This window comes from Python bivittatus, unplaced genomic scaffold (assembly GCF_059951505.1).
Source record: "Python bivittatus isolate LINGU-HERP-01145 unplaced genomic scaffold, Pbiv_v1 ctg000250_np1212, whole genome shotgun sequence".
Taxonomy (NCBI): Eukaryota; Metazoa; Chordata; class Lepidosauria; order Squamata; family Pythonidae; genus Python; species Python bivittatus.
Genome location: NW_028277057.1, coordinates 271,844 through 296,816, shown reverse-complemented (window position 1 = coordinate 296,816; position 24,973 = coordinate 271,844). Strand labels below are relative to the sequence as shown.

Here is a 24,973-nt window from a genome sequence, read left to right as displayed (position 1 = left end):
CTTTCCACAATTTTGAGACCTTTTTGAGATCAGGCTCATCATAGAATGATTGAGTTCCCATTTCATGTTAGGCCATGCTTTGTACTGAACTGGTTTATTTCAGTGTTTCTCAACCTTGACAACTTGAAGATGTGTGGACTTCAACTCCCAGAATTCCCAGCCAGCATGTGTGGACTTCAACTTCCAGGCTGGCTGGGGAATTCTGGGAGCTGAAGTCCATACATCTTCAAGTTGCCAAGGTTGAGAAACACTGGCTTATTGAATAAATCTTAGTGCCTGGCTTTGTGTAGTGCTCTAATCTATAAACTACAGGTAGTCCTCGCTTAAGTACCACAACAGGGACCAGGAAATTGGTTGTTAAGCAAGGCAGTTGTTAAGCAAATCGGACCCGATTTTACAACCTTTTCTGTGGTGGTGGTTAAGCAAATCACACAGTTCCCATTGATTTTACTTGCTGGAAGCTGGCTGGGAAGGTTGCAAATGGCGATCACGCGACCCTGCGACGCTGCAACTATCGTAAATACATTCCGATTGCCAAGTGCCTGAATTTAGATCATGTGACTGCAGGGAATGCTGTGATGGTCATAAGTGCGAGGACTGGTTGTAAGTTGCTTGTTTAGCACTGTTGTAACTTCAAAATGTCACTAAACGAATGGTTGTTAAACAAGGACTACCTGTATGGTAGTTAGATTCAGACAAAGCCTTGAAGCCAAAGTCTAACAAATTATGTTCTATTGTGAAAAGTCATCTTTCATAAAATGTATGCGTATTTGAAAGCTTAGCATGAAATACAGGCCCAGCAATAATTAAAAAAAAAAACAATGCCAGTGTAGTGTAACATTCAGCATGTTTAACTAGGAATGGAGAGACTCAGGTTCAAGTCCATCTTTAGCCATAGAAGTTCAATGGGTGACATTCGACCACTCAGTATTTCTCAATCCAACTTATCTCGCAGGTCATTGGAGGGAAAAATAGGAAGGAAACTATGTATGCAGCCTTAAGCTCCTGGAAGGAAAAAGTCAAAGATGAATGAACAATAGCAAACAAAGACGATGATCACTGAGAGAAGTGAAGCCATAGAAAGAGGAGGCATGAGAAACATCTGTTAAATATATAGCTATAGATATATAAACACTCCAAACCTTACAGCATTTCCCCTTGCCCCCAAGCCACAAATGATCAGTCTCCATTGCTATAGGACATTGAACATCAGCAACAGAGTTAGGGTGGCGTTCGGAGCTCCTGCCTGGAGAACAAAGCAGGCTGATGAGAACTGCCTGCTAGAACCAGGAAGAGAGAAAGTCAATGTCTTGTGGTTGCCCGCACTGCATCTTTAGCATTAGCTGCTTCAAGCTTTGCTCTACAGGAAACAGCAGGAAAAGTATATTTGGTTAGTATCCCCTAAATAGGGTGTGCTAGGATTTCATCCTCCACTCCCCAAAATCATGTTTTGTTTTGTCTTTTTAGTTACCTATCTGATTCATCAGCCAGGCTGCGTGCTGGAAAGTCTTGTTGTGGTTTATCAGTGGGGAAATTACAATTTCCTCTCTGCTGAAAGTTTTGAATGCTATCCAAATGACCTACAGAGAGCTTCGCCTGGGAGTGCTCTGTTTTGATGTCCAGGCTCTGGAGAAGGTAGCAGGCGAGCAATGGGAGAAGAGCTCCCTGGCAGTTGTGGAGAGAATGATGAGGCTGCTGTTTCGCACCAAGGCAAGTGCGACTGTCTTTTGCAGTTGGCTTGGCTCGGCTTGGCTTGGCTTGGCGGGAGTGATGACAAGAAGCTTTGCCTATCTTAGCTAGTCAATGTGCAACCACCAGGAATGGGAGTGTAAAGAGGAACCAGTGAAAGGAGATCATTCTCTAGTCAGGATTATTACACATTTTGTAGAGTGGCTGGGGAGGAGTGTCATGGGGAGTGTGGAACCTGCTCTGAGATGATCCTGGACCATAATCTTGATGTAAATGTGTTTTTAAGTAAAGAAGTCACAAGGCTGCACCATGCTTCTTTACATGGATGTTGTCCCTTTAGATCTGTTTTGCACCGCTACGGCTGTCTAGCAAGCGTGGCGGGGAGGACTCTCTTTTGTTGCTTACTACCTGACGAGGATGCCCGGGGCTGAAACTAGTGGTTTCCTATGTGTTCCCTCCCTTGGTTCTGGTTGTTCTTTCACTTAGTTTTTGTAAGAGGAATTTGTAGGGGATGGATTTCTTTATCAGAATTGTACTTCCTTCCTGAAGAAAAGCAAGGATTTTCCCCAATTCATTAAACTGTAAAATAGGGAGGAGTTATCTTAGATTAACTAGGAAAACAGATAGGCAGATTTTATTTTTCTGTCTAACTTTTCTTTCGAGAAGGAAAATAATCTTAAATCCTGGTTCATCCTCTTTTCAGATGAATATATTTTTATTCATGCTTTCTCTTCTACTTGTCTCTGATCTTATCTTACCCATCTTCCATCCATGGGTGTATCTATACTCTTTTCTCAGGGTAATATTCTCAAGCACTACAAGGACTACAGTGGTCTTTAAGATGCCACAAAATTCACGGTTGCTTTTGTTGCAGTAGACTCACATGACTGTTTGTACGTTAGTGTGTTCATTCAAATGTTTTTAGATGTCTCGGGGATATCATTTGGAAACTAGCAGAGCAGGAGATAGCACAACAAGAGCAGATAATTTTGTGAGGGAGGGGGAGAGAGAGAGAAAATGTGTGAAACCCAGAGTATTTCAGATGAAGTTCAGGAACTCTTACTTCTTCAATGCTTCACAAGAAATCAAACCTCTATACTGTTTTGAAAGGCAGATTTCCTAAATAAGAAGACAAATATCTACTGCAATGTTCTTGTAATTACTAAGTGGAAGTAATGCCATTGCATGCACCTTGAGTTCCAAGGGTGGAATTAATGTAGTGGCTAAGAACAAATGTTTTGCTGCATTTATCCTTTTTTTAAATCTCTACTGGATTCCTATAATTTTATTCACTTCTTATCTAATTATGCAGAAGCTGAAATTAGGATTTGAGCCAGACATATTCAGGATCCACAACCCCAAGTATGTGGTGGTGTGGTTAAGGTTGGACTGGCACTGGGAAGTCCCATGTTTTGGTCCACCATGAGGTACAGAAACTCACTGGGTGCCTTTAAACCAGTCACTCTCTCAGCCCAGCCTACCCCACAGGCTTGTTCTATGGATAACATTGATTGATTTGCTTGATTTATATCCCATAGATGGAACATGCTTACCTCTATTTCTTGGACAAGGACTGGGAAGAGCCAGGTTCTAGTCCTTCTTTAGCTCCAGGAGCTCACTGGGAAGTTTTGAACCAATCTCTCTCTCCCAGCCCAACCAACCTCCCAGGGCGGTTGTTCTGTGACAGAATGGATAACTATGGACACTGCTGTGAGGTCCTGAGGGAAAGCCAAGATATGAATCTAGCAAGTAAATGATGTTTTGAGTATTTGCAGGAGCAGAGTGCAGTGAGTTGGGAAGGAATCTGACCCTGCTCCTTTTTTGAAGTGTGGTAGGTGCTGGCTTTGAAAGCACTGCACTAGGTCTGCTTTAGAGCTTCACAATGTTCAACTGGCACACAACAAGGAAGCAACCTGCTCCAGGGGGCATCGTGGAGGAGGGGATGGGAGAGGACAAGGGATCCGAGCTGGAGTTGGGATCTGAACAATTCAGCAGCACTTTTCAAAGTTCATGCAGAACATTTTGGGTTGTAGAGCTTTTCAGCAGCTCTCATGTAGAACCCCCATACCCAACGGCATATAGCATTTTGTTTCATGACCTCCCATAAAACTACCCAGGTAGTTTGAGAAGTTAGCACCAGGTCCTTTCAGCATTTACTTATATAAATGGCCTTCAAAGTCATATCTTCAGTTCGTTCTATGATGTTGCACAGCTTACCCATCCCTCATCGTTTTTGAATTAACACAGCCTTCTGCATGCATGCAGACACCCATATCCATTGTGGCACACACGTAAGGCCCTTAGAAGACCACTGTGGAGAGAACGTGGGGCACATGTCAGAAACAAATGCCTACTTGCATTGGCATGGCATGCCATGGCGGATAATAAAGAAGAGGTTAATATCACTGAAATGATGATAGTAATAGTTTCAGCTTCTCTTCTTCCAAAGAGCTTCTGCCCCTGCCCAACAACAGCCTTCCAAGGTAGGCTATGTTCAGAGCCAAATACTCGTTTAAATCCTAGTCTCCCTGGTCCAAGCCAGATGAGCAGAGTCCTTTAACTATACTTATTTGAGATGCGTTAAGCATGGGTGCTTCTGCTTCTTCCTAGAAGGAAGCTCTGCTAAAACGTGGGTGTTGAGTTCCTGTAACCAGACGGTTGTTTCCAAGCACAAAATGTCATCTCAGGAGCTCCAGTTGGCCAGCTGAACTTCTTTCTTCTTTCCACCCCTGCTTGCTTTCCGCAATGCATTGCTGCAATTTTTCTTTTTTAGTTCAGCAAAGGAGGAAGTTGCTACTCTTTCTTAACGTGTCTGTTTCTGAGGTTTAGCAAGTATTTCTCAGTTAAACTGCCTGTCGTTCATCCACTCCCCTTGAAGAAATAACCCCAAAATAGTTGGGACAAAAACTCTTAGCAGCCCACCTAGCATGGCCTCATCTGAAATGCAAAGGAAACTTTGGTTTCTAAAACTACACAAAAGGCCTAAAAGCAAGAAAATAGCAGGGGAAAAAAATGCGGGTTTGTTGTTCTCGTCGTTCCGTTATTCTGCAGGAAAGAGGATTTGTGGGCAGTATCTCTTGAATGCACCCATTTGAGAGCAGATTTGTAACTTGACAGGAAGCACACTCAGTGCTTTTTAACAAACTGTAGTGCCTCTGTCTTTTCCTGGGGGTGGGTGGGGGCATTCAGATAATTGTTGTTGCCTTCTGCAGTCTTATTTCTTGCCAAAATATTTGAGCGTCTGTGCAGGTGCTCGTATAGAGGAGAGCAGGCAGAGTTTGGAATTCTTCCATGCTTGAAACTTTGAGATTGGTGAAGCCTGGATTTAGGCTCGCTATGCCCTTCCGCTACGGCTTATCTCAACAGATATCTGAGCAGGCTTTAATACTTGTGGTCCTTCTCTGTCCTTCCTATGCCCCAGAATTCACGAGTGTACACAAAAATGTGCTGTGGGTTCCATTAACTGTTAAAACGGTGCCGTTCATTTTCCTTTAAGCTCTTTACTTGTAATGGGAAACTTAAGACCAAATAAACAGAAGAGTCTCTCTTTTTCTATCTTGGACTTGTGATTTAATTCCATTCCCGGTCCAATGAAGTCAGGTGACATGTATGACACTGTGGCTAATGCAGGGTGACTAGATGTCCAAGACTCAAAATCAGGATACACTAATTTGTATAAATTCACATACTTATTAATGTTCATTCATAATTCAGTTTCCTGAGAGTCCTAGGCAAATATCCCTGCCAAGTACTGTTTTTTTGTTTTTTTGGTAGAATTAAATTTTCAAATAGCTTTGGGTTGTTTCTTTTAAAGAGCACATTGTAGAATTCAGCACAGTTGTGAGTACAGTTGACTCTCAAGATAAGCAATGATTATAGAGTTGCTTATTCCATTTCGTTCTTCTCACTTGTCCAGAGAATATTCATAATAGAAAAAAAAACTTTGTGAATTTGTGTGAACAGGTACACAACAACCTGTACTAGAGGTTAAAGGTCTTCAATGTAATGTCCACATTTCCAAAATGGGCGAATGCTTCTAGCTGTTGCTCCTCTCTAGCTTTTTTCCTCTGTTCAGTTCTGCTATTTTGCCTGCACAATATTTATTCACTTTGTGAGTTGATCAAGGAACACCCGTTTCATTGATTTTGCAATTCTGCATTAAAAAACTGTAGTGAATGGGTATGACAGAGAATCTTACCTAGTGGGGTCCATGAGAATGTATACAATTCATTGTAAGATGTCCCTTGTTCCTCTATATGAGTTGAACAACTGTCATAGAAAGAGTGCAAATGTTCCTTGCTTTTTTAAGAAGACCTTTGACCTGAGCCTCATGAAACCTACCATCTTTTCCTTTGACAGACTTTTCTTTCAGGTTTCTCAGTTTCATGACAACATCTATCACATAGATATGTTGTTTTTCTATAGCTTTTATTTTATTCTTGAACAGAGAGAAGGGATTGTGCAGAATGTAGAGCCACATTTCACCAAAAAAGTCATAAAAGAACTTGTGAATTGTTGTTGGGACCCATTGTGAGGAGAAGTCAGATTTGAGAGAGAGAAAAATTTTTAGCACCCTGTTGATCAGAGAAACCCTGTCTACTTGCTTATGTTGGGAACCAGCTGATAGTCCAAATCTCAAAATTCTTTCAACTGTGTGGTTTTGATGGTATAAATATGGAAATATTTGTAAAACTTGATAACAAATGACCTAGTTTATACATTGTAGACAACATGAGCTGCAAACCTCATTCCAGTTAAAGAGTTTTTGGGGGTCGTGTCTTTCTGTCTGCAGATAACACAGTTTTTTCTAATTAGTTTACCACCAACAGTAGTATTTGCCTTGTTGGTGTTCAATTCAATCACTTTTGTTTTTTTGTAAATTTTACTTGCCAAGGGCCTTAAATATTTCTTCATACCATGTGGTAGTAGATTCTATTATATTCTGTTTATACTATTTATATACTGAATATAGTCTCGTATAAGCCCATCTGTGGATAAGCCGACCCTCAAATTTTTAAGGAAATATCATGAAAAATGCGCCACCCATGGATAAGCCAACCCACATTTTTCATGATATTTTGGTTAAAAATTTGAGGGTTGGCATATCTGCAGATGGGCTCATATGAGAATTTATATGGGATATCCAGGTACTTTTAAAAAGTATTACCATATATACCCATGGATAAACTGAACCCAATTTTTGGGGTGTATTTTGGCACCTAAAGTTCTCAGCTTATCATGAGTATATATAGTAGCCACCCATCGCACCAAACATATCCCCCCCCAGTGCCCAAAAGATAAACAATACAAGTAGTCCTTGACTTACGACCACAATTGGGTCTGGAACTTCCATCACTAAGCAATGTGGCTAAGTGAGTTGCACCCAATTTTACGACCTTTTTTGCCACAGTTGTTAAGTGAATCACACAGTTGTTAAGTGAATCCAGCTTCCCCCATTGACTTTGCTTGTCAGAAGCCCCCTGGGAAGGTCGCAGATGGCGATCATGTGACCCTGGGATGCTGCAACTGTCGTATATACGTGCTGTTTGCCAAGCGCCTGAATTTTGATCACATGACTGCGGGGATGCTGCAGTGGTTGTAAGTGCGAGGACCAGTCGTAAATCACTGTTTTCCGCACCATCATAACTTCAAATGGATCATAAGTCGAGGACTACCTGTAGCCACACCCACCAAAAAAACACATCAATAACCACAGAGCTCATCTACTCAGCTGACCCAAATGCCTGGGAAAACATCTAATAATTACTATAGGTATCAGAATCTTCTTTCTTGGAAGCATCAACTGATATTTAATCAGCATTGCCAGAATGCTGTTCATATCATCAGGGACATCTGTGTGGGTGGAAAGGTATAAAAAAGTTGAGATTGCAACCATGTGATTGAACCCTTGAATTTTTGCCCCATCTCCACGCACTGCTGCAGAAGGTACAAATAGATTAATGAACAGAGCTTTGGACTTCATACAAGGATGGTCAATTTTTCATCATACCATTTTCTGATTAAAGCTGAAGTACAGTCCATTGACCGAAAATGATGGATTTGCTCTTAAACTGAAAATAAACACTCCTGAAAAGCAAATAATCCATTTTATTATCAAGTGGTTCATTGGAAAATATGAATATACATACCAGGTGAAAAATGAAGCAGGCTAATTCCCAAATACGTCTGAGGCTTAGCTTAATACCAAGCTCACCTTTACATTTTACATTCCTACCATCCTGATACCATCCTATGCCCACAAATAGGACAAATGTGAAGAATTGCCCACTGTGCCTTAGAATAAAGATGCGCTGGGGCTGCCTATCGGCGAAAAGTGGAGCAGAAACATTACAAAGAGAACAACTACAGTTCCCAGCAAGCCTCTCCATTGGCCCTGCCAGCTGCAGCTGCTGGGAGTTGTAGTCAGCCTCTCTTAAAGGGTGCCCCTGTCTCTGCCACAGCATTATGTTAGAGAAAACATCTGGCTAAGAAAAGCAGAGAGATTTGAGGCTCTTGGTTTAGTTTTAGCGGGACAGGGTTATAGAACAGAAAAGGCTTCCTCCTCACACAACAGGAACTAAGGGTGGCAGTAACCTTTCTGCTCAAGCCTGTTAGCCATTTTTGTCTCTTGGAAGCCTTTTCCAGATGCTTCTTGGATCCAAAACCTCTTTTTCTCCCTTTCTGCCCAGTTGACCTGCCTGCCTCCTAATATGCTGGAGATCTTTACCAGTGCTGAAATTTTTTTAATGGTTGTTTTTCTCTCTGCAAAATGAAGGCATGGTGGTACCATTTAGATCAGTGTTTTTCAAGGTCGGCAATTTTAAGAGGTCTGGACTTCAACTCCCAGAATTCCCCAGCCAGTCGTGCTGGCTAGGGAATTCTGGGAATTGAAGTCCAGACCTCTTAAAGTCGCCAACTTTGAAAAACACTGATTTAGACCTTGGTCTCAAGCAACAAACTGTTTTGCGCTCTCCTGGACATAAGAACTTAATCTTTTCTCTCTCTCTCTTTTCCATGCAAAATCCAAATTTTTAATCCCCAGATGTTTCTTGGATCAAAGCTGGTGACTTTTCTTTTTTGTCCTCTCTTCAGGAAGTCTGTATCCTCTGAAAACAGCAAGTTATAGATGGAAAGAAGATGTAGGCATGCATTTGGCCTTTTATTTATGTTTTGCTTCTAAAACTCAGCTCAAAGAATACTTACTGTCTGAGCATGGTTAATTGCTTCTCTTAGAAGAGGGATTGTTTTAAAAGAAGCACGATAAACTTCTAATACCCATTGCTTTAAAAACAGGTCTTGTCCTGTCATTTGTTTTGTTTTAAAGATAGACTTGAGATTCCTGTTACATCAGACCTTCTGAGAAGAGAAGTCTTGCAGATAAAAACCTCTTTTTTGCTCCAGAAGTTGAGGAGAAAAGATACTTTTAAAAGAGAGGGAAAAATCTGTTGCAGGTCTTCTAGCATTAGTACAAATAAAAGCAAGTTAACTCCAAAATGTCCTGTAGGAAAAGGCCCCTTTCATTTTCATTTTATCCTTTTTATGGTCTGAACCCCTTTGAGAGTCTGGAGAAACCTACAGACCCCTTTTCAGGATGTATTGAAAAACGTAAACTAAAATACATAGCTATAGATTGTATTACAAAGGAAACCAATTATGCTCAAATACAATTATCAAAACAGTAAAAAAAAAAGTAATGTAATACGTGTGCTTCTTTATCAATCCATTAAATCAGTAACAAGACAAGCTAAATTTCAGTTAGAGGTTAGTATAATAAAGGTGATGTTTTTTCCCACCCAAGTTCATAGATGGCTGGTTAAACAGCTCTGCTGTAGTGGAACAAAGAAATTTGTAATCAATAAATTATTCAGCTTTTTTTTTTTTTTACAACTATAGACAGAATGGCTGGGAATTCTGGAACATACTAGATTGGGAATATTAAAACAAACAATCCATAAGGAAGAACAGTTTAGAAGAATATGTAGAATTTGGGACTGGGACAGTGAGAATTCTGATCTTTTTTGTGTTTTGAAGATGGTGGTCTGAGTCTTTATACATAACTGGGAGGATAGAAACCATTATCAGTTTATTGCCAGTGGTTAGGGTTTCTGCTCTTCCCTCTTATTAGTTCTTCCAGACGCTCTTCATACTGTCTTCTTTAACTTGGTGTGTTCAGGGGTGGTAGGAATGCAGTTCCCGTAATTCCCAGCCAATTTAACCGCCCCAAGTTAGAGAAAACAGATATTTCATAAACAGTTCACAAGTGTGGCTGTAAGCAGCTGTAGTTCTTCACCTCCACTTTGCCATCTTCCCACCCACCCATAAATAGTACAAAGCAACTAGTATTTTCCATTTGGGGAAATTTTTCATAGACATCCAGAGTGTTAAAGAGATGCTTCAGAGGCTTAAAAATAGGTAGAATAGTGGTAAATTTGACTAGGTGGGGGCAGTGGAAGTGATTTTTATCTACTTCTGCTTCATCAGAAGAGCCGGCTTTCTGCCCCCATTAACAGGGCAAAACATTAGTTATGGAGTCCTTGGTGCTCTCTGAGTTTGGTTGTTTGCTTGGAGATGTTTCATTACCTGACTAGGTAATATAATCAGTGCTAGTGAGTATGGGTTTGCTCTCTGTTTATCTACAGTAGCTTGCTCTGCCAGTGTGGGTCAGGTGTGCTTTTCTCCTTGATAATTGCTTGATTAGGGTATTGTTTTCTGCTTGATTGTTGGTCTGGTGTTAATCCTTGCTTATCTGGGTGTTGGCTGCTGGAGAGGACGTGTTCTGGTCTTTTGGTTTCCTTCTTAGCTTTTTTATTTTCTCTTTTGAATGGTATATAAATCTCTATGTGTCTATTGATGGCTGATTTGTCTGAATGCCAAGCTTCCAGGAATTCCTTAGCGTTTTTGGATTTAGCTTGGTCTAGGATGTTCACAGTTTCCTAGTTGAAACTATGGTGGAGTCTGTCCATGCGTTGTGACATTAAGGAGTTTCCATCGTGTCTCCTGACTGCTAGTTAATGTTCGTGGATGCGCTCTGCTAGTCTTCTTCTCTTCTATTGAAACATTAGTTAACAATTCATAGAATAAATTTCTGCTACTTTCCATTCCTGTTACCTGGTGCCCCCTCTCCAAATTGCTGGGGTGAGGGGGGTGGGAGAGGATAGTACTATCCTTTGCATAAGGAAACTCAGCGTGCACTGATTTTGCATCTTTCCAGCATCTAAAGAGATGTGGGCACTTTTCACAATCTGTTTGCCTCCATGCAGAGCGTTCTACACCATATATGTATGGAGTCCTCTTGCTCTGACCTTAAGTTTTGATAATAACAATGATGATACTAGGAATGGCCTAGGATGCTTTGCAGCCTGAAGCAATTGGCAAAAATATCCCCCCCCCTCCCATTTTAGAAGGTAATGTGGAAAGAGAGTCACTTGCATGTTTCTGCCTCTGGAAGGACTAGACGTTTCAAACAAACAAAACTGAGTTCTCTGTTCCCTGTGTTGTAAACTGCAAACATGCTAATTGGAACATTTGGAAGAAAAGAAATTTCTTTTTTCCTAAGGATGGCAAATACTTGTTTCAGGTCTGGGGAGAGGACATTTACTTCCATTTTTGTGTGCAGGGTTTCTCAAAACAAAAGCAAACTTTGGTGGCTTCACAAATAGTGAAGTGGCTACATGGGAATTGTGGCCAGATGAAAGAGCTGTATCTAGCTAACCTCCTATTCCCAGTGCTGTCGCTTCTGGTGCCCCCAGCAGGAATGTCTGTAGTGTATGGTCAAAAAAGTCAAGATGGCAACTGCAACAGTGCAATCAAAGTTGGATGACCCACATAAAAACCAGGCAGAGCTTCAGTTGCAAAGTTGTTCCTGCCATCTTTATTGTTTTATCCCACTCTGTGGATACCTTGGCCCCCAGATTCCTGTTTTGCTCATTAGCTTCTGGTTCTAAGATTCAAACTGCATTTCTGGCAAGGAAGAAAACATGGGAGAGCAATTTGCTTTCCTTCCCTTCTTTTGATTGCATCAATACAAACCAGAAACATCATGTTCAAGATGGAAGCTTAAGATGGAACAGATCCTGCCTCCTGCACCACGTAGCCAATTCTGAAGACCACAAGAATTCACCTACACCATATTTCTCTTTGGTGATTTGGGAATGAAGTTCAGAGGGTTAACATTTTGGGGGAAATTTGTCTGGCTACCTGTTGCTGTTTCGGCTGCTCAGATGCTAAATCCTGTTCATTCTGCAGGCAAAACGGGAGCCCACTTGGATTGAGAGAGACATGAAAACCACAGAGAAGAAGGTAAGACACCCTTGGTTACATTCTGATCCACTGCTTGAGAAAGTCTCTTTGTTTTGCATCCTCACTTTTTGTGAGAGGGCAGATGCTGAGAGGTGATTGATTTAATTCTACCCTGGACTGGAGCTGAGTTAACAGGCCATTTCACATTCTTTCCTTCTGAGGTTATAGGCTCTCTTGATGCTCTGTCCGAGCCCAAGTTTGGAAATGCAGAAGACTGATACATTTGTGGGAAAAAAAAGTAGGATGAGGATTTTAGTTCTTGCCTCATCCCAAAAGCAAAGGAGACTGATGCTGCTTTTCAGGACCAGTCAGCCTGGAGGGAGGTGGCTAATCTACTATTCTGATGCATATTGCTAAAAATTTGTGTTTCCTGTTTCACGAAAGAAGCAGATAGCAATTTTAGGACCTATGCCAAATTCCTTGTGATTTTAGCTGTTGGAAGATCTTAGCATGGGCCAAAATGGGCACTTTAAAAGAAATGATTTTAAGGAGCTTTTGTGTGTGTGTGTATGGGGGGGGATGCCACTTAAAATTGTAGCTCCCTTTTCAAACATTAAAAATTAAAAAATCCCCCCCCCCCAAAAAAAACCCAGCATTTCCATGAGCTGGTGTCCTCCAAATGTGTTAAGCCTATAGCATCTGTGTATATTCTGAGTGTTTACTAGATTAGAACACCCCAAACTCTGAATGGCAGATCTAGATTGTATTTAGTTAGTTAGTTAGCTTTATACAGCCACCCACTGAACACACGATTCTGGGTGGTTAATAATAAAGGGGCATAGGGGGAGAGCCTTGAGAACTGGAACATGGAATTGTTCTAAGATATCAAGACCTCCTTTCCTGCCCCCAGTCCCCCTGCCACATCTCCTACACCCTGGTCTAGATGTGTCAAGTTACAACGTCACATTCCTAGATTCTGAGGTTTTCTGGGAGGTGCTTTTGTCATGCAGTGACCCTACTCCATAGCAGAATTTTATGGGAGGCTCCCAACACCAACCTCCTCCTCTTGTGTCTGTCCCCTGTCCACCCACTCCTTCTTCCATCTTTCCTTCAAAAGCCCACCGAGGTAGAAAAGACATCACAGAAGCAGCCTGCCTTTTCAGGGGCAGCTTGTCATAATTCTGGAGGAACTCCGGGTCTCGCCCACAATATTTCAAGCTTAGTTTCTCGACTGACAAATAAAAGAAGACTTCCTTTAAAAGAGCAAGGGGGAAGCTGGAGTTCCCAAGAAGTTAAATGCTCTGCCGAAGAGAATCTCTCTATGGTTTGTCTGTGCTGCCATGGTTCCCTATTTGTATTATTTTTATTTTCGACAGATGTTTCTGGAGTCCATGGGGGAAGGGAAGAGGCATTCTCGAAAATAACAGCGGGACTCTCAAAGGGCTTTCAGGACCACTTTCATGCTTAAAAGAAGAAAACAAAACAGAAAGCAAAAAATGGTGTCAACCAAAAACTGCCTGGTTTAATGCCAAGTGTTGGAGCAATCTCAGGGGCTTGAGTAGTCACAAATAGGCCTTTCTGCATGCCAGCTTCCCATGCTTTTTTATATATAAAAAATAATATGTAAGAAACACAATAAAAATGAAGATCGGACAGGCAACTTGGCTCCCATTCCATTGTAACAGGTTCATCCCATTGCTTAACCCTGGAATAAGTTACTATATCTTGCAGTTATTAAAGAGGAAATTAACTCTTTCAGGAAGCAAAGTCCTCTGAAGTTGTGGGTAAAAGCTTGGCCGTAAATAAAAAATAAAACTGGGACGTGAGAGAGTCGAAGTGTTTAAAGTTTACATACCACAACTGTTTGGCTACAGGTGCAGGCAGGAAGCTGTGCTTTGAACCTCCTTTGCATGCAGAGCTGAGCTGCCTCCGCACTTCCGGCTGGTTTGCTTTAGTCACCTGTGGTGGTAGCTAGTCCTCTGTGAAACCAAGCATGCACGATCGGATGGTGTGCCTGTAGCCTCCAGCCCCGTTCCCCACGTAGGGATCTTGCAGCTGGAGATGGGCTGTTTGGACCAGGATGGGATAGTGGAAATGGCTAAGCAGCCCAGGCTTCCTTGCCTGTTTGCCTTTCTCGCGCAGTTGGCTCTGGGGAAACGCCGTGCCGAAGCCTGCAGCCTGTCCTTGATTTCTGCTAGCAATGTCAGCAACCCGGTCAGTAGTGCAGGCCAACTCCATTCTGGCTGCGCAGGCGTGCTTGTTTGCTCATGAGCAGTGGCAGCTTCAGGATGAATGTTGGGGTGGCTTGGAAAAATTCCTCTTTTGGGTAGTTCTCTCAGCACCATAGATGGTTCCTTAGCTCAGCTTTCTCCAGGCTGGCATGCTCCAGATAGTGTGACCTGTAACTTTTGCAGTTGCTGCCCTTTAGCTAGGTTGCTTGAAATTATGGGACTTCTCAGCTAGTGTAATAGAAGGATACCAGTTTGGGGAAAGGCTATAGTGGTGGGGAACATAGCTTAAAATTCCATTCCAGTCTTGGGTGCTGGAATTCAGTGAGCAGTTGGGTCAGATGGACCATGGTTGCTACAGAATTCATTCCATGCCACCTTGACTTGATTTGATAAGGAAATTAGAGCTTGCTCCAGGAAATCCTTACTGTAATTCCAAGCTATTGTGGCTTGTTTTAGTAGAGCTTTGTTGGATTGTGGCATAGCACTTTCAATAAACGTAATTACTCTCTCAGTTATGTGGGACTGGAAAACTTTCCGGGTTGAACCTGGATCAGACTTCTTCATCCTGGTGCCATCTGGATATATTTGATGGCAGCTGCCTTCATTCCTAAGTTCGCCTAGGGGTGGCTGGGCCAATGATGAGAACTGTAGTCTAACATCTGGAGGTTATTAGTTGGGGAAGGTGGAACAGATCATCCTGAGCTGGATGAACTCCTGGGATGGCTTAGTAGAAGGCAGCTTCCTAAGAAAGAGTCTTCTTGACTGGTGGGAATGGCTTGGTGGATTATCATTGTAGGAATCTCAAAGCACCTTCAACTTTAACTGTTGAAGGATTCAGGATGAAGCTGGAGCTATTTTCCTCTTAGAGAGCTGGTGTATGCAGGTAGTTTATGCACGACCATGGATTTCTTTTGCTGTCTCAAGTAAAATTTCTGGATATCCTTGATCCAGAAGCAATGCAGTTTAAAGCTGGCTCTAACATTTGCCTATCAGGATCAACTCCAGATGAGTTGCGTGGTATTTGAAGCAGTTAAAAAAAAAAAAAAAAGCTGGATCTCAGCTAATTCCCAGTGTATGTTTACTCATGGACTCCCCATTCAGTGGTGATTTATCCCCACACTGATGCTTTCAGTTTGCAACATCTGGCTTAAAGGATACCAAGGATTTACTGAGAAGTTGATTTTGTAGCTCATACATCCCAAATATTTGAGGTTGAGCTTCCAGCCAGGTTGAGAAAAACATGAGTGGGCAACCTGTGGTCCTGTAAGATATTGCTGAACTTCAGCTCCCATTATCCTTCACCACTGACCATGCTAGCTGGGCTTGCTGGGAGTTGTAGTTCAGCCATAGCCTGAAAGGACTATACCTTGTTTGTCTTTGGAATAAGGAGTTCTGTGCAACAGGTGCTAGAAAAGTCTGTTTAACTTTTGACTGTTGTCTTTGACCAAAACAAACATCATACTTCTGGAAATCAGAGTAGTAGCTTGCATGAGGAAGCTTTCTTTCTATGGCCCCCCAGGGACATTTCTGTAGGAATGCAGCCAACATTCACCGTCTGCAGTGACATCAGACAAAGATTGAGAAAAAGTTGTTTTCTGCCAGAGACTAAAACTGCTTTGCCCCAGTCTGGGAACCCTCTAGTTGTGTGGACTTCAGCCCCCAGAATTCCTCAACCAGCATAGCCAGTGCTCAGAATTCTGGGAGTTGTAGTCTATGCATCTAGAAGACGCTCATGTCAAAGAGTATTCTAGTTCATTCAAGAGTATGACTTGACAGTAAATGGAGATTAAATTATCATATAGTTTGATTTTGGTTCAGTGTAATGTGAGAAGACAATCAGTAATTATACTATGGTTTGTTTTCATTACAATTAACCACAGTTTGATACCATACGTTGTTCTTGGCTTACTGATAAGAGTAATTATGTAGTGGAAGCTCATGGTTGTAGTTTTCTGGTTTGTTTCCTGGCTTGTTTTCATGCTCTACCTAAGCCTCTAATCAATTCGGAAGGGGGCAAAATAACAGTGCCCTCCCCCCCAAAATGAAAGGAATCACACCAGGAATTGGGCAAACAAGCCTTAATCAACTGTGGGGTTGAATCTAGTTTGATCAGCAAAGTCAAATAAACCATGACTTGATGTCTGAGTAATACTTGATAAATAGCTGACTAATCATGATGGCTAGATGTTGGCTTGATCAGGGACAGTATATCACATTAGGAATGAGCTCTTAATTTCATGTCCTGCTTGTGGGATTTCTAGAGGCATTTCTCAGGAGTGCTGTAATTCAGATTTCTGCCTGGAGCAGAGGGTGGCTCCAATGGCTGCTTCCAAATGTCTGATTCTCTGAAGCGTGCTGAACTAGAGAGGCCTTTGTTGACCCAGCTGAGCTAAGTCCCTTAGTTTTTTTTTCTTTTTCTATAATAGTAATCATAGTTAGATAGATACCCTGCCTTTCCTCCTGCAGCTCAAGAAAACAAATGTAATACTCCCTCCACCAGTTTTTCTCCATAAGCACCACCTATGAGCCAGGTTGGGCTGAGAAGAGGTAATTGGCCCCAGATACCCAGGGAGCTTCTGTAGTTAAGGCTGGAATTGAACCTAGGTCTACCTGGCCCTGCTCCAACACTGCACCATACTTTTATAACTGATATTTGGCAAAATGTCCATCATCCTTTGATCATTGGCAAAACTGTCCCCCATCATCGTCAGTGAGTGTAGTTTGAGGATACTCGCTCCTTCTGGGATTCTAATAGGAAGTGTGTTTCTGACTGGATTCTGATTCGAAGCGAGGCATTTTCAGCTTGTGCCAGTTGCAGGCACTGGCATCGTCTCAATCTCCCCCAAGCAGAGAGGAAGGATTGCTGGTGGGAGGCAGGCAGAGAGGGACCAAAGGCTTCCAAGAGACGGGGTGGGGGTGGGGGTCTACCGAACAGCTCAGGAGGCTGAACAGATGGCTTGGGGATGCTGGCAAGAGGCCTGTGGTGTTTGTGCCAGCCACACAAACTGTGTTTTGCAACAAACTCAAGCCTGTATTTGCAGTACAGTGGGTAATTTGGATGGCATAAACATTCACATTCTTTGCCACCCGCCCAAAAGTATTAGAAGAAGATGGCAAAAAAAGTGATGTTTTGAGTGGGGAATAGGAAGCAGAAAACACACATATGGGATCAGATGAAAACAGCAAATGCTTGCAAGTTACCAAGCCGTGGATTTGGCAACCTTCCAACTGTCTGGATCAGGACACCGGGGTGAAAAGAGCCATAGGGTTGACGGTGTATTGATTGCTTTGCAGATACATGAAGTGATGTGAAGAGTTGATGTATGTATACAAAATGCACACTTCTGTGAAGGCCTGGGGTTGGGAACGCAGTCAAAGAAAGGAGGCCAGAAAACCCGTATACATCATTACTACCCACTGGATAAACATAAATGCAGTTCAGGAGAGGAAGAAAGAGGAGTGTTTTTTTAAAGCTTTTTGGATGCAAGGCACTCAGAAGACTGGAGGAGCATAAAACAAGGTTAAATCTAGGTTTATATCAGATTCTGAGACGTCTTTATTTCTAAATTTTCTTTCTGGCTTTTCATGAATAAAACTCTCAAAGCAAGAATACAACTATTTCATTTATTTTTCTACATTATATGGTGTTCCAGTTATCAGACCAGTCTAAGCCACTTACAATCCTACCATGTATAAACATGATTAAAACAGCAAAAATTGCCAACAGTCACAACTGCATTATAAACTATTACAAATAATAACTATTATTATGTCAAAGAATCATAATCTCATATAGTCATAGATTCTTACCTAGGAGGAATCCCTCTCAAATCCCCCCACCCCTCAAAGCCTGTTGAAATAAACAGGTTTTAATTGTATTCCTAAACTCTAAACCCCAGTAATGTGAAACATTTTATGCCCCCCTACATCTGGTTTGAAGTTTCCAGCATGGCTCTTCTTAGGATTCTGATTTTTGTGATGTTTCAAATATTACACTGTTCATTGAGGGCAGAGATTCTTTAGAGGAATTTAGAAGTCAAAATTGGTATCTTTTCGTTCTACATGTCTGGGACTGTGGAACTGAATTATTCCTGGAGGAAAGAGGTGATATAAGTCTTATAAATAATAGCAGTGTTCTTACCAATCTTCAAAATTTAGCATGAAGTGAAATTGAATGAGGTGTGTGTATATGTGAACATCTCCAAGGATTTCCCTGACTGAAAGCAATATTCTGAACATAACCTGTTGTGATCAACTAATCATAACAGAAATAATTTCTGACCTATATAGTAATCCAAGCTCATTCCTGATTTGGTTAAATGCATCCTCCTCCCGTAACATGGGCTCATACTCTCTTGCCATTGGCGATGCTGGCTGGGGCCATTGGGAGTTGGTCCCAAATAGATGCCTCATCTTGGCAGGAGGGTGTTCCTGGAAGGGATGAGCAAATAACTCCAGGAAAGGATGCCAAGGGTATATATTTCCTGCAGGGTCATACAAAGCTTGGAGGCCATCCCAGCTGTCCTGCTAAACCAATATTGGGCAGCAACAATATAGGAAGATGCTGGAGGCAGTTGATTGCTTTACTGACAATGGCAAAAGCATGTTTCCATACTGTGCAGAAAAGGCAATGGTAACCCACTCCTGTATTTTATTAAGAAAACAATGTAGGTAGACAGTGATGATATAATTCTGGCTGATGGGCCTCTCAGATCAGATGGCACTCAACGTGTTACTGAGGAAGAGAGAAGGATCTTTCAGAATAGTAATGAAGTTTATGATGTGGCTAGATTAAAGCCTTTCAGATGTGTAATTGCTGATGTTGCCATGCAGGAAAAGAAACTCTGAAGCTGCAAAGACAGACTTAGAGTGGGAAATTGTGCATAAGAAGCATGAACATAGGAAAGATCAGGATAGTGAAAGATGAAACGAATTGATTGCACATTGACTTGAAACAGATCACAAACTGCTCACATACAAGTTCCAAATCAAGCTAAGCCCAAGCAATTTCCATATACCTGCTCCATTACAAGGATAATATCAGGAATCACTTTGAAGTCCTGATCCTCATTGACAGGGTACCAGAGGAACTATAGAATGAAATTAAAGAAGTTGTTAAGAACAAATATGAAAGAGATTGCCAAAGACCAAGAAATAGAAGAAACTAAAGTGGATATCAGAACAAACAGTGGAATTTGCCAAGAAGCCAAAGCCAAGAAAGACAAAGATCTCAAGAAGGACCTTAATAAAGAATTTCAAAGAAATGTTAGAAGAGACAGGAAGCAGTATTTCCACGACATCTGTAAAGACATTGAAGATGGAAATAGACATGGAAAACCAAGGAAAGTCTTCCAAAAGATCTCTGAACTCAGAAGGAGATTTCAACCTTGGATTGGTACCTTAAAGGATGCCAGTTAGATCAAATGAAGATGGAAGGACTATACTCAGCGTCCAAGATACTTTGAAAGATATGCCCTATTTTTTAAAAAATATCTAATACCAGAAGATAGAGTTAGATCAGCATTCCAGCAATTACCAAGTTGAAAAGCTACAGGAATTGATTATCTGCAGAAATATGGCAAGCAACAGAAGAAGCATCAGTAAAGGTTCTGATCAAATTACAGTATGCTCCAAATCTGAAGAACAACACAGTGGCCAACAAATTGGAAGAGGTCAATCTACATTCCAATACCAAAGAAAGGAGACTTAGAATATGCAAACTATCATACAATATCCTTAATTTCACATGTTAATAAAATAATGCTTAGGATCACCCAGCACAGATTAGAGCCTTACATGGAAAGAGCAATGCCAGATGTTCAAGATGATTGTAGAAAAGGCTGAGAAACAAGAAGTGTTGTTGCTAATACATGTTGGATAATTGAGAAAGCCAAAGAATACAAAAAAGTCATTGTCTGCTTCATTGATTATAGAAAGGCCTTTGATTGTATTGACCATGTCAAACTGCGGAAAATGTGAATCTCAGAACTTCTCATAGTCTTCATGCAAAACCTATTTACAAGACAGGAAGCCACAGCCTGGATGGAACATGGTGAAACAGACTGGCTCAAGGTCAGCAAAGGAGTGAGACAAGGCTGTATAACTTTCCTTATTTATTAGTTGACTCTGCCGAATATAGATTGAAGGAGGCTGGATTGGAAGAAGATTGGCGTGGTTTTAAAATTGCAGGAAGGAATATCAGTAACTTGAATCACACTGATAATGGTACTCTGAAGTTGAAAATGCAAATGATCTGGAAGCTCTATTAATGAAAGTAAAGGAGCAAGTGAAAAAATGGAATTAAGATTAAATATAAAGAAGACCCAACTGATGACAACAGGTCCATCAACCAGTTTTAACACTGACAATAAAGATAATTGAAGTGGTAGATAGCTTCTGCCTTTTAGGATCAACTATCAGCAGAAAAGAACTAGCAGTCAAGAAATACAGCACAGATTGTTAGTCCCATTAGGTAGACCAGACCAGAAATCAACTCAGGAAGGCTAAAATTATCTTTATTGACATTGGCTATAATAAGAGAATCTTGCAAGTCTGATTGTGGTGTACCTCCTTCCCTTTCTTATACTCCAGCAAATCAGGGAGGCCTCTCCCTGAGCTGCTTCTGAATGTTATCTCATTGCTCTGGACTTAAAAAAATGTTTCAGCCCCTTTTACCTAGGAAATGGTTCTTGCATATTTTCATTAAGGTCATCTTCCTTATTCTTTACACAGGCTAGCATTTGATAGGGTAATAATGAAGGCCTTGCAAAAGATACTCATGCTGTGATGGGTCTATACCTTCAAAGATCATAATCATGGAAGCAACAGTTTTACTTGTGACTGTTGGGCTGAAGAAGGAGGAGAGGAAGAGTATTGATTTTTTTGAACTTTGGCACTGGAGGAGACTCCTGAGAATGCCATGAATAGCCAAGAAGAAATAAATAAATGGATCATAGAACAAATCAATTCAAAGTTCTCACTTGAGGCATAAATTACTATTTTCAAATTATCATATTTTGTATACCTTATTGAAAGACCTAGCTTTCTTCAGAAGTGCATAATGCTGGGAAAAATGGAAGACCAGCTTGGGATAGACCTTCTCCAGGATGATCTATTATGTTATTGAAAAGGACAACACCAAATTGATGGCACATAATCGATCAACTAACATGATTCTGACATGACCTGATTTTTATTTCTCACACTGCCCCAGACATGACATTACTCTGAGGCATTTTAGGACATTTTAATTGGACATCCAGTTATTCAAGACTGTTCAGAAACTGTAGCTACCTGCCAGGTCAGCCTGTCAGGCTAAGCTTCCCCACCTTGAATCAAAGGTAGCCCTGGAGGCCTTCAAAGCCATTGCTGTATCTGGTGCCAATACATTTTTTCAGTGGTAGGTTTAGGGTAAACTTTTGGACAACTTTACTGATGCTGATCATGAGCAAAGACTTCCCCAAATTGCCCTTTTTTAAATGTTGTGCCAGAAGTGGAGGTCTGTCCACTTCCTTATAGCAATGCTTTCTTGGGGGTATGTGAAACATATGGATTACCTAAGCCTGTTTTAAAATTGCAGCTTGATGAGTCAAGCCTACGTGCTCTCTTTTCTACTGTTTCTCTACTGTTACCTGCTTTTGCATCAGTTTTGCACCTGGTCCCTGAACTGGAAGAAATTAAAGAAATGCCAAATAGAATTCATTTCAAAAAGCACCATATTCCTGTTCACCAATGGGTGGGAGGGGGTGTTTGATAATGGATGCTAATGGATGACCCCTCCTCTGTCTGCCTCCATGCATTCTTTTGGCCTTGGCATGTCCCTCACTTATCATTGAATATTCATGCCTTGCTTTTCTTAAATGCTCAAAGCATTTTCATATGCACAGATTAGATTAATTCACTGCAAGCCTATAAAGGTAAGTTTTTACCAACATCTGACTACTTTTTAGGGTGGCACAAGAATTTGCACATTTTTCATAAACAGAACCAATGCACATCATTGGACACTTGTTGTTTTTGTATTTGCAATTATCTTCACATATATGTGTCTTGCTTACCCTGTTTTGGGGTCCCCCCCCCCCATTTTCTTCCTTAACATTCAGAATGAAGGTTCTGTCCAAGAATATACAATCACGTATCTTGTGAAAGAAGGTTCCGAGAAGGCCGACCCATCTCACTTTGAGCTCCTTAAAGTTCTTGGACAAGGCTCTTTTGGCAAGGTGAGGCTACATTTTTAATAGTTAATGTAAACTATGTATGTAACTATGCACTCAGCTCCAAAACTATTTCTCATCTCTGTTTTTCCTAAAGTTCTGCTAAATGTGTGCTGCTGTTTCTCATCTAGACCTTTTCTGCACAGGTCTTTCTTGTCAGAAAAATCACCCCACCAGATAATGGCCATCTCTATGCCATGAAGGTCCTAAAGAAGGCAACTCTGAAAGGTAAGGTGGTCCCACGTGTTTAGGAAACTAAATTTATTGGCCAGCCAAGTATGTGAGGGACATTTGGTGATTCCCTTTAGTTTGGTTTTCCTCTTAGTCCCTCTTTGATAATTTCCTCTTAACCAATGCGTGAATGGTTGACTTACAGGACCCCTGTGCCTCACTGATGTGGGCCCCAAGCTACAGGCTTTGGGTTGCATGTGGGTCTCGGGGCTGGTGCATTTTTTTAGATCTGCTCCACCTGAATTGGGCCCTTCTATGTTGGTAGTGCGTGATCGTGTAAGGACCAAAATGGAAAGAGATATTCTCGTTGAAGTAAACCACCCATTCATTGTGAAACTCCATTATGGTGAGTACAGGACTCTGTTTTCTTGATTTTGGGGAGGAATGTAAATCATAGGCAGGTGACTTTTTTGTAGGCTACTTTGTGGGGCTTTGCTGGGAGGAGTTAAAAAGATGATAATTACTCAAAGTTCTCAAACAGCGTGAGCGTAGATGCAGCTGGTCTCCTAGACGAGGCATTTATTTATTTATGTGTTTGTTTATGTTAGTATGCCCTGCTTTTCTGCTCAAACAAGCACACATGAGCCTTAATACAATTTTTAGAAATAGAATTTAGAAAGTTAAAAGCATTAAGTTAATATGCTAGGAACTTTTCCATCCAAAGCAGTACATGTCTCAAACATGTTCTAAGAACAACCGATTAAAAGTAAAGAAGAAACTGCACATATGGGCATCTTTGGGTGTGGGCCAAGGAGGAGCAAATGACACATACATAATGACACGGTCACACTAATGCTAACATACTTGCCTCAGGCACCAGGAATCAAATTTATAACGATGGTGTTTACATGATGTTGTCATCGTACGTATGTCCGCGTTGATGTCATTGCACGTGTATTGTCACTATGAACTTCAATTCCTAGAATGCCCCAGTCAGCATAGCCATTTCTGAGAATTTGGGGAATGAAAGTCCATATGTCTGGAAGCCACCCAGCTTGAGGAAGGATGCCTCAGATTCTGGTTGAGTGTAGCCAATTCAGCCTTCCACAACTTCCACAATGCAGGACCAGCACTGGAGAAGGCAATTATTTAGGGAATACTGATCCCTGTTCTCTGCCTTGCATTTCAGCTTTCCAAACAGAGGGGAAAGTGTATCTCATCCTCGACTTCCTCCGAGGAGGGGATCTCTTCATGCGCCTTTCCAAAGAGGTGAGTGTCTTTGCACACCACACGGCTTACAGGCTGGTTATAGGATGCTGGAGGTAGGAATTAAATTCTGCAATGTAGACATTTTGTAATGCTGTCAGGATACTGGCACTGTTTACCCTCTAAAGCAGTGTTTTTCAACCTTGGCAATGTTAAGAGATGTGGACCTAACTCCCAAAATTCCCCAGCCAGCCTGAAGTCCACACTTCTTAAAGTTGCCAAGGTTGAAAAACACTGTTCTAAAGAGTGCAAGTGTGCTATCAGATGATGGCTGGGAGGATTTTGGTCCTCACCTCAGCTGAGCCCAGCAGAATACTGAATGATCCAGAAGAGTCATTATCATTAACTTAATTTACCTCTCAGAGTCATCATGAGACTGAAATGTGGGGAGGGAAACAAGATATGCTCCATACAGGAAAAGGAGTGATACATAAATGCAGTCATAAGATAGATGTGCCATCTGAAGCTTTGGAGGCCTTGGTAATGATCAGATGTTGTCTAGTAATGTGCAGGATTATATGTAATTCCATGTTAGCAGATCTCAAGTTATCACTTGGCACTGCTCATCAGGGGAGAATACTAATCTTAATGGGTATATCAGATCTTCTAATCTTCTTGGCATTAAAATGCCTAAGAGTCAGAATAGTGTCCTACAGTGCATTCCAGCTCTGTAATCCAATCGTATGATGCACACTATGCTGTGCAGGATTTGAAAGAACCTCCATGTTTCCAGCCCTCAAAAGTGTCAAAGGCGAGGCTGAAAGGGCCAGCAAATGATATTCCATAAAGATGCTGCACGATCAGAGTTCATTATGAGGATGACTAGTACATTCAGTGAAGGGACATTTAGAATGCCTTGTAATATATATTTAGCATCTCTAAAAATACTTCTCTCCTAAGGAAGAGCTTAGGTTGTCTGTGCAGTTGGGGTTAGTCCTGGGTGTAGATGTGAGTTGTGCTGAGAAAAGAGCAGGACATTATGATATAGAGATCACAAGTAGTTTCATAGCCCTTTGTTCATTTCCTCCACAAATAAGAGGAATAGAATAAACTTTTTTTCTCAAAACAAAGGAAATATAGACAGAGCTGCGAAGTCCAAAGCCAACCTCCAAATTTTAGAAATATGACATAAATGCATGTACCTGCAAAACTGATGTTTTATTC

At 41.3% G+C, this 24,973-nt stretch overlaps 1 protein-coding gene across 5 annotated transcripts in view; it reads left to right on the top strand.

The window, feature by feature from the left end:
• Positions 1 to 24,973, top strand: part of RPS6KA1 (ribosomal protein S6 kinase A1) — a 95,913-nt gene that overhangs the window by 45,301 nt on the left and 25,639 nt on the right. For 2 of the 5 annotated variants that reach the window (XM_088140907.1, XM_088140906.1), the window contains 5 exons: positions 11,935 to 11,988; positions 22,262 to 22,378; positions 22,519 to 22,600; positions 22,869 to 22,949; positions 23,733 to 23,812. In XM_088140907.1, coding sequence (XP_087997033.1) covers positions 11,935 to 11,988; positions 22,262 to 22,378; positions 22,519 to 22,600; positions 22,869 to 22,949; positions 23,733 to 23,812 — 414 coding nt within the window. Of the gene's footprint in view, positions 1 to 1,595; positions 1,711 to 11,934; positions 11,989 to 14,070; positions 14,143 to 22,261; positions 22,379 to 22,518; positions 22,601 to 22,868; positions 22,950 to 23,732; positions 23,813 to 24,973 lie in introns of those variants that run through there. The other 3 variants (XM_088140909.1, XM_007429300.4, XM_088140908.1) reach the window with 3 other exon arrangements.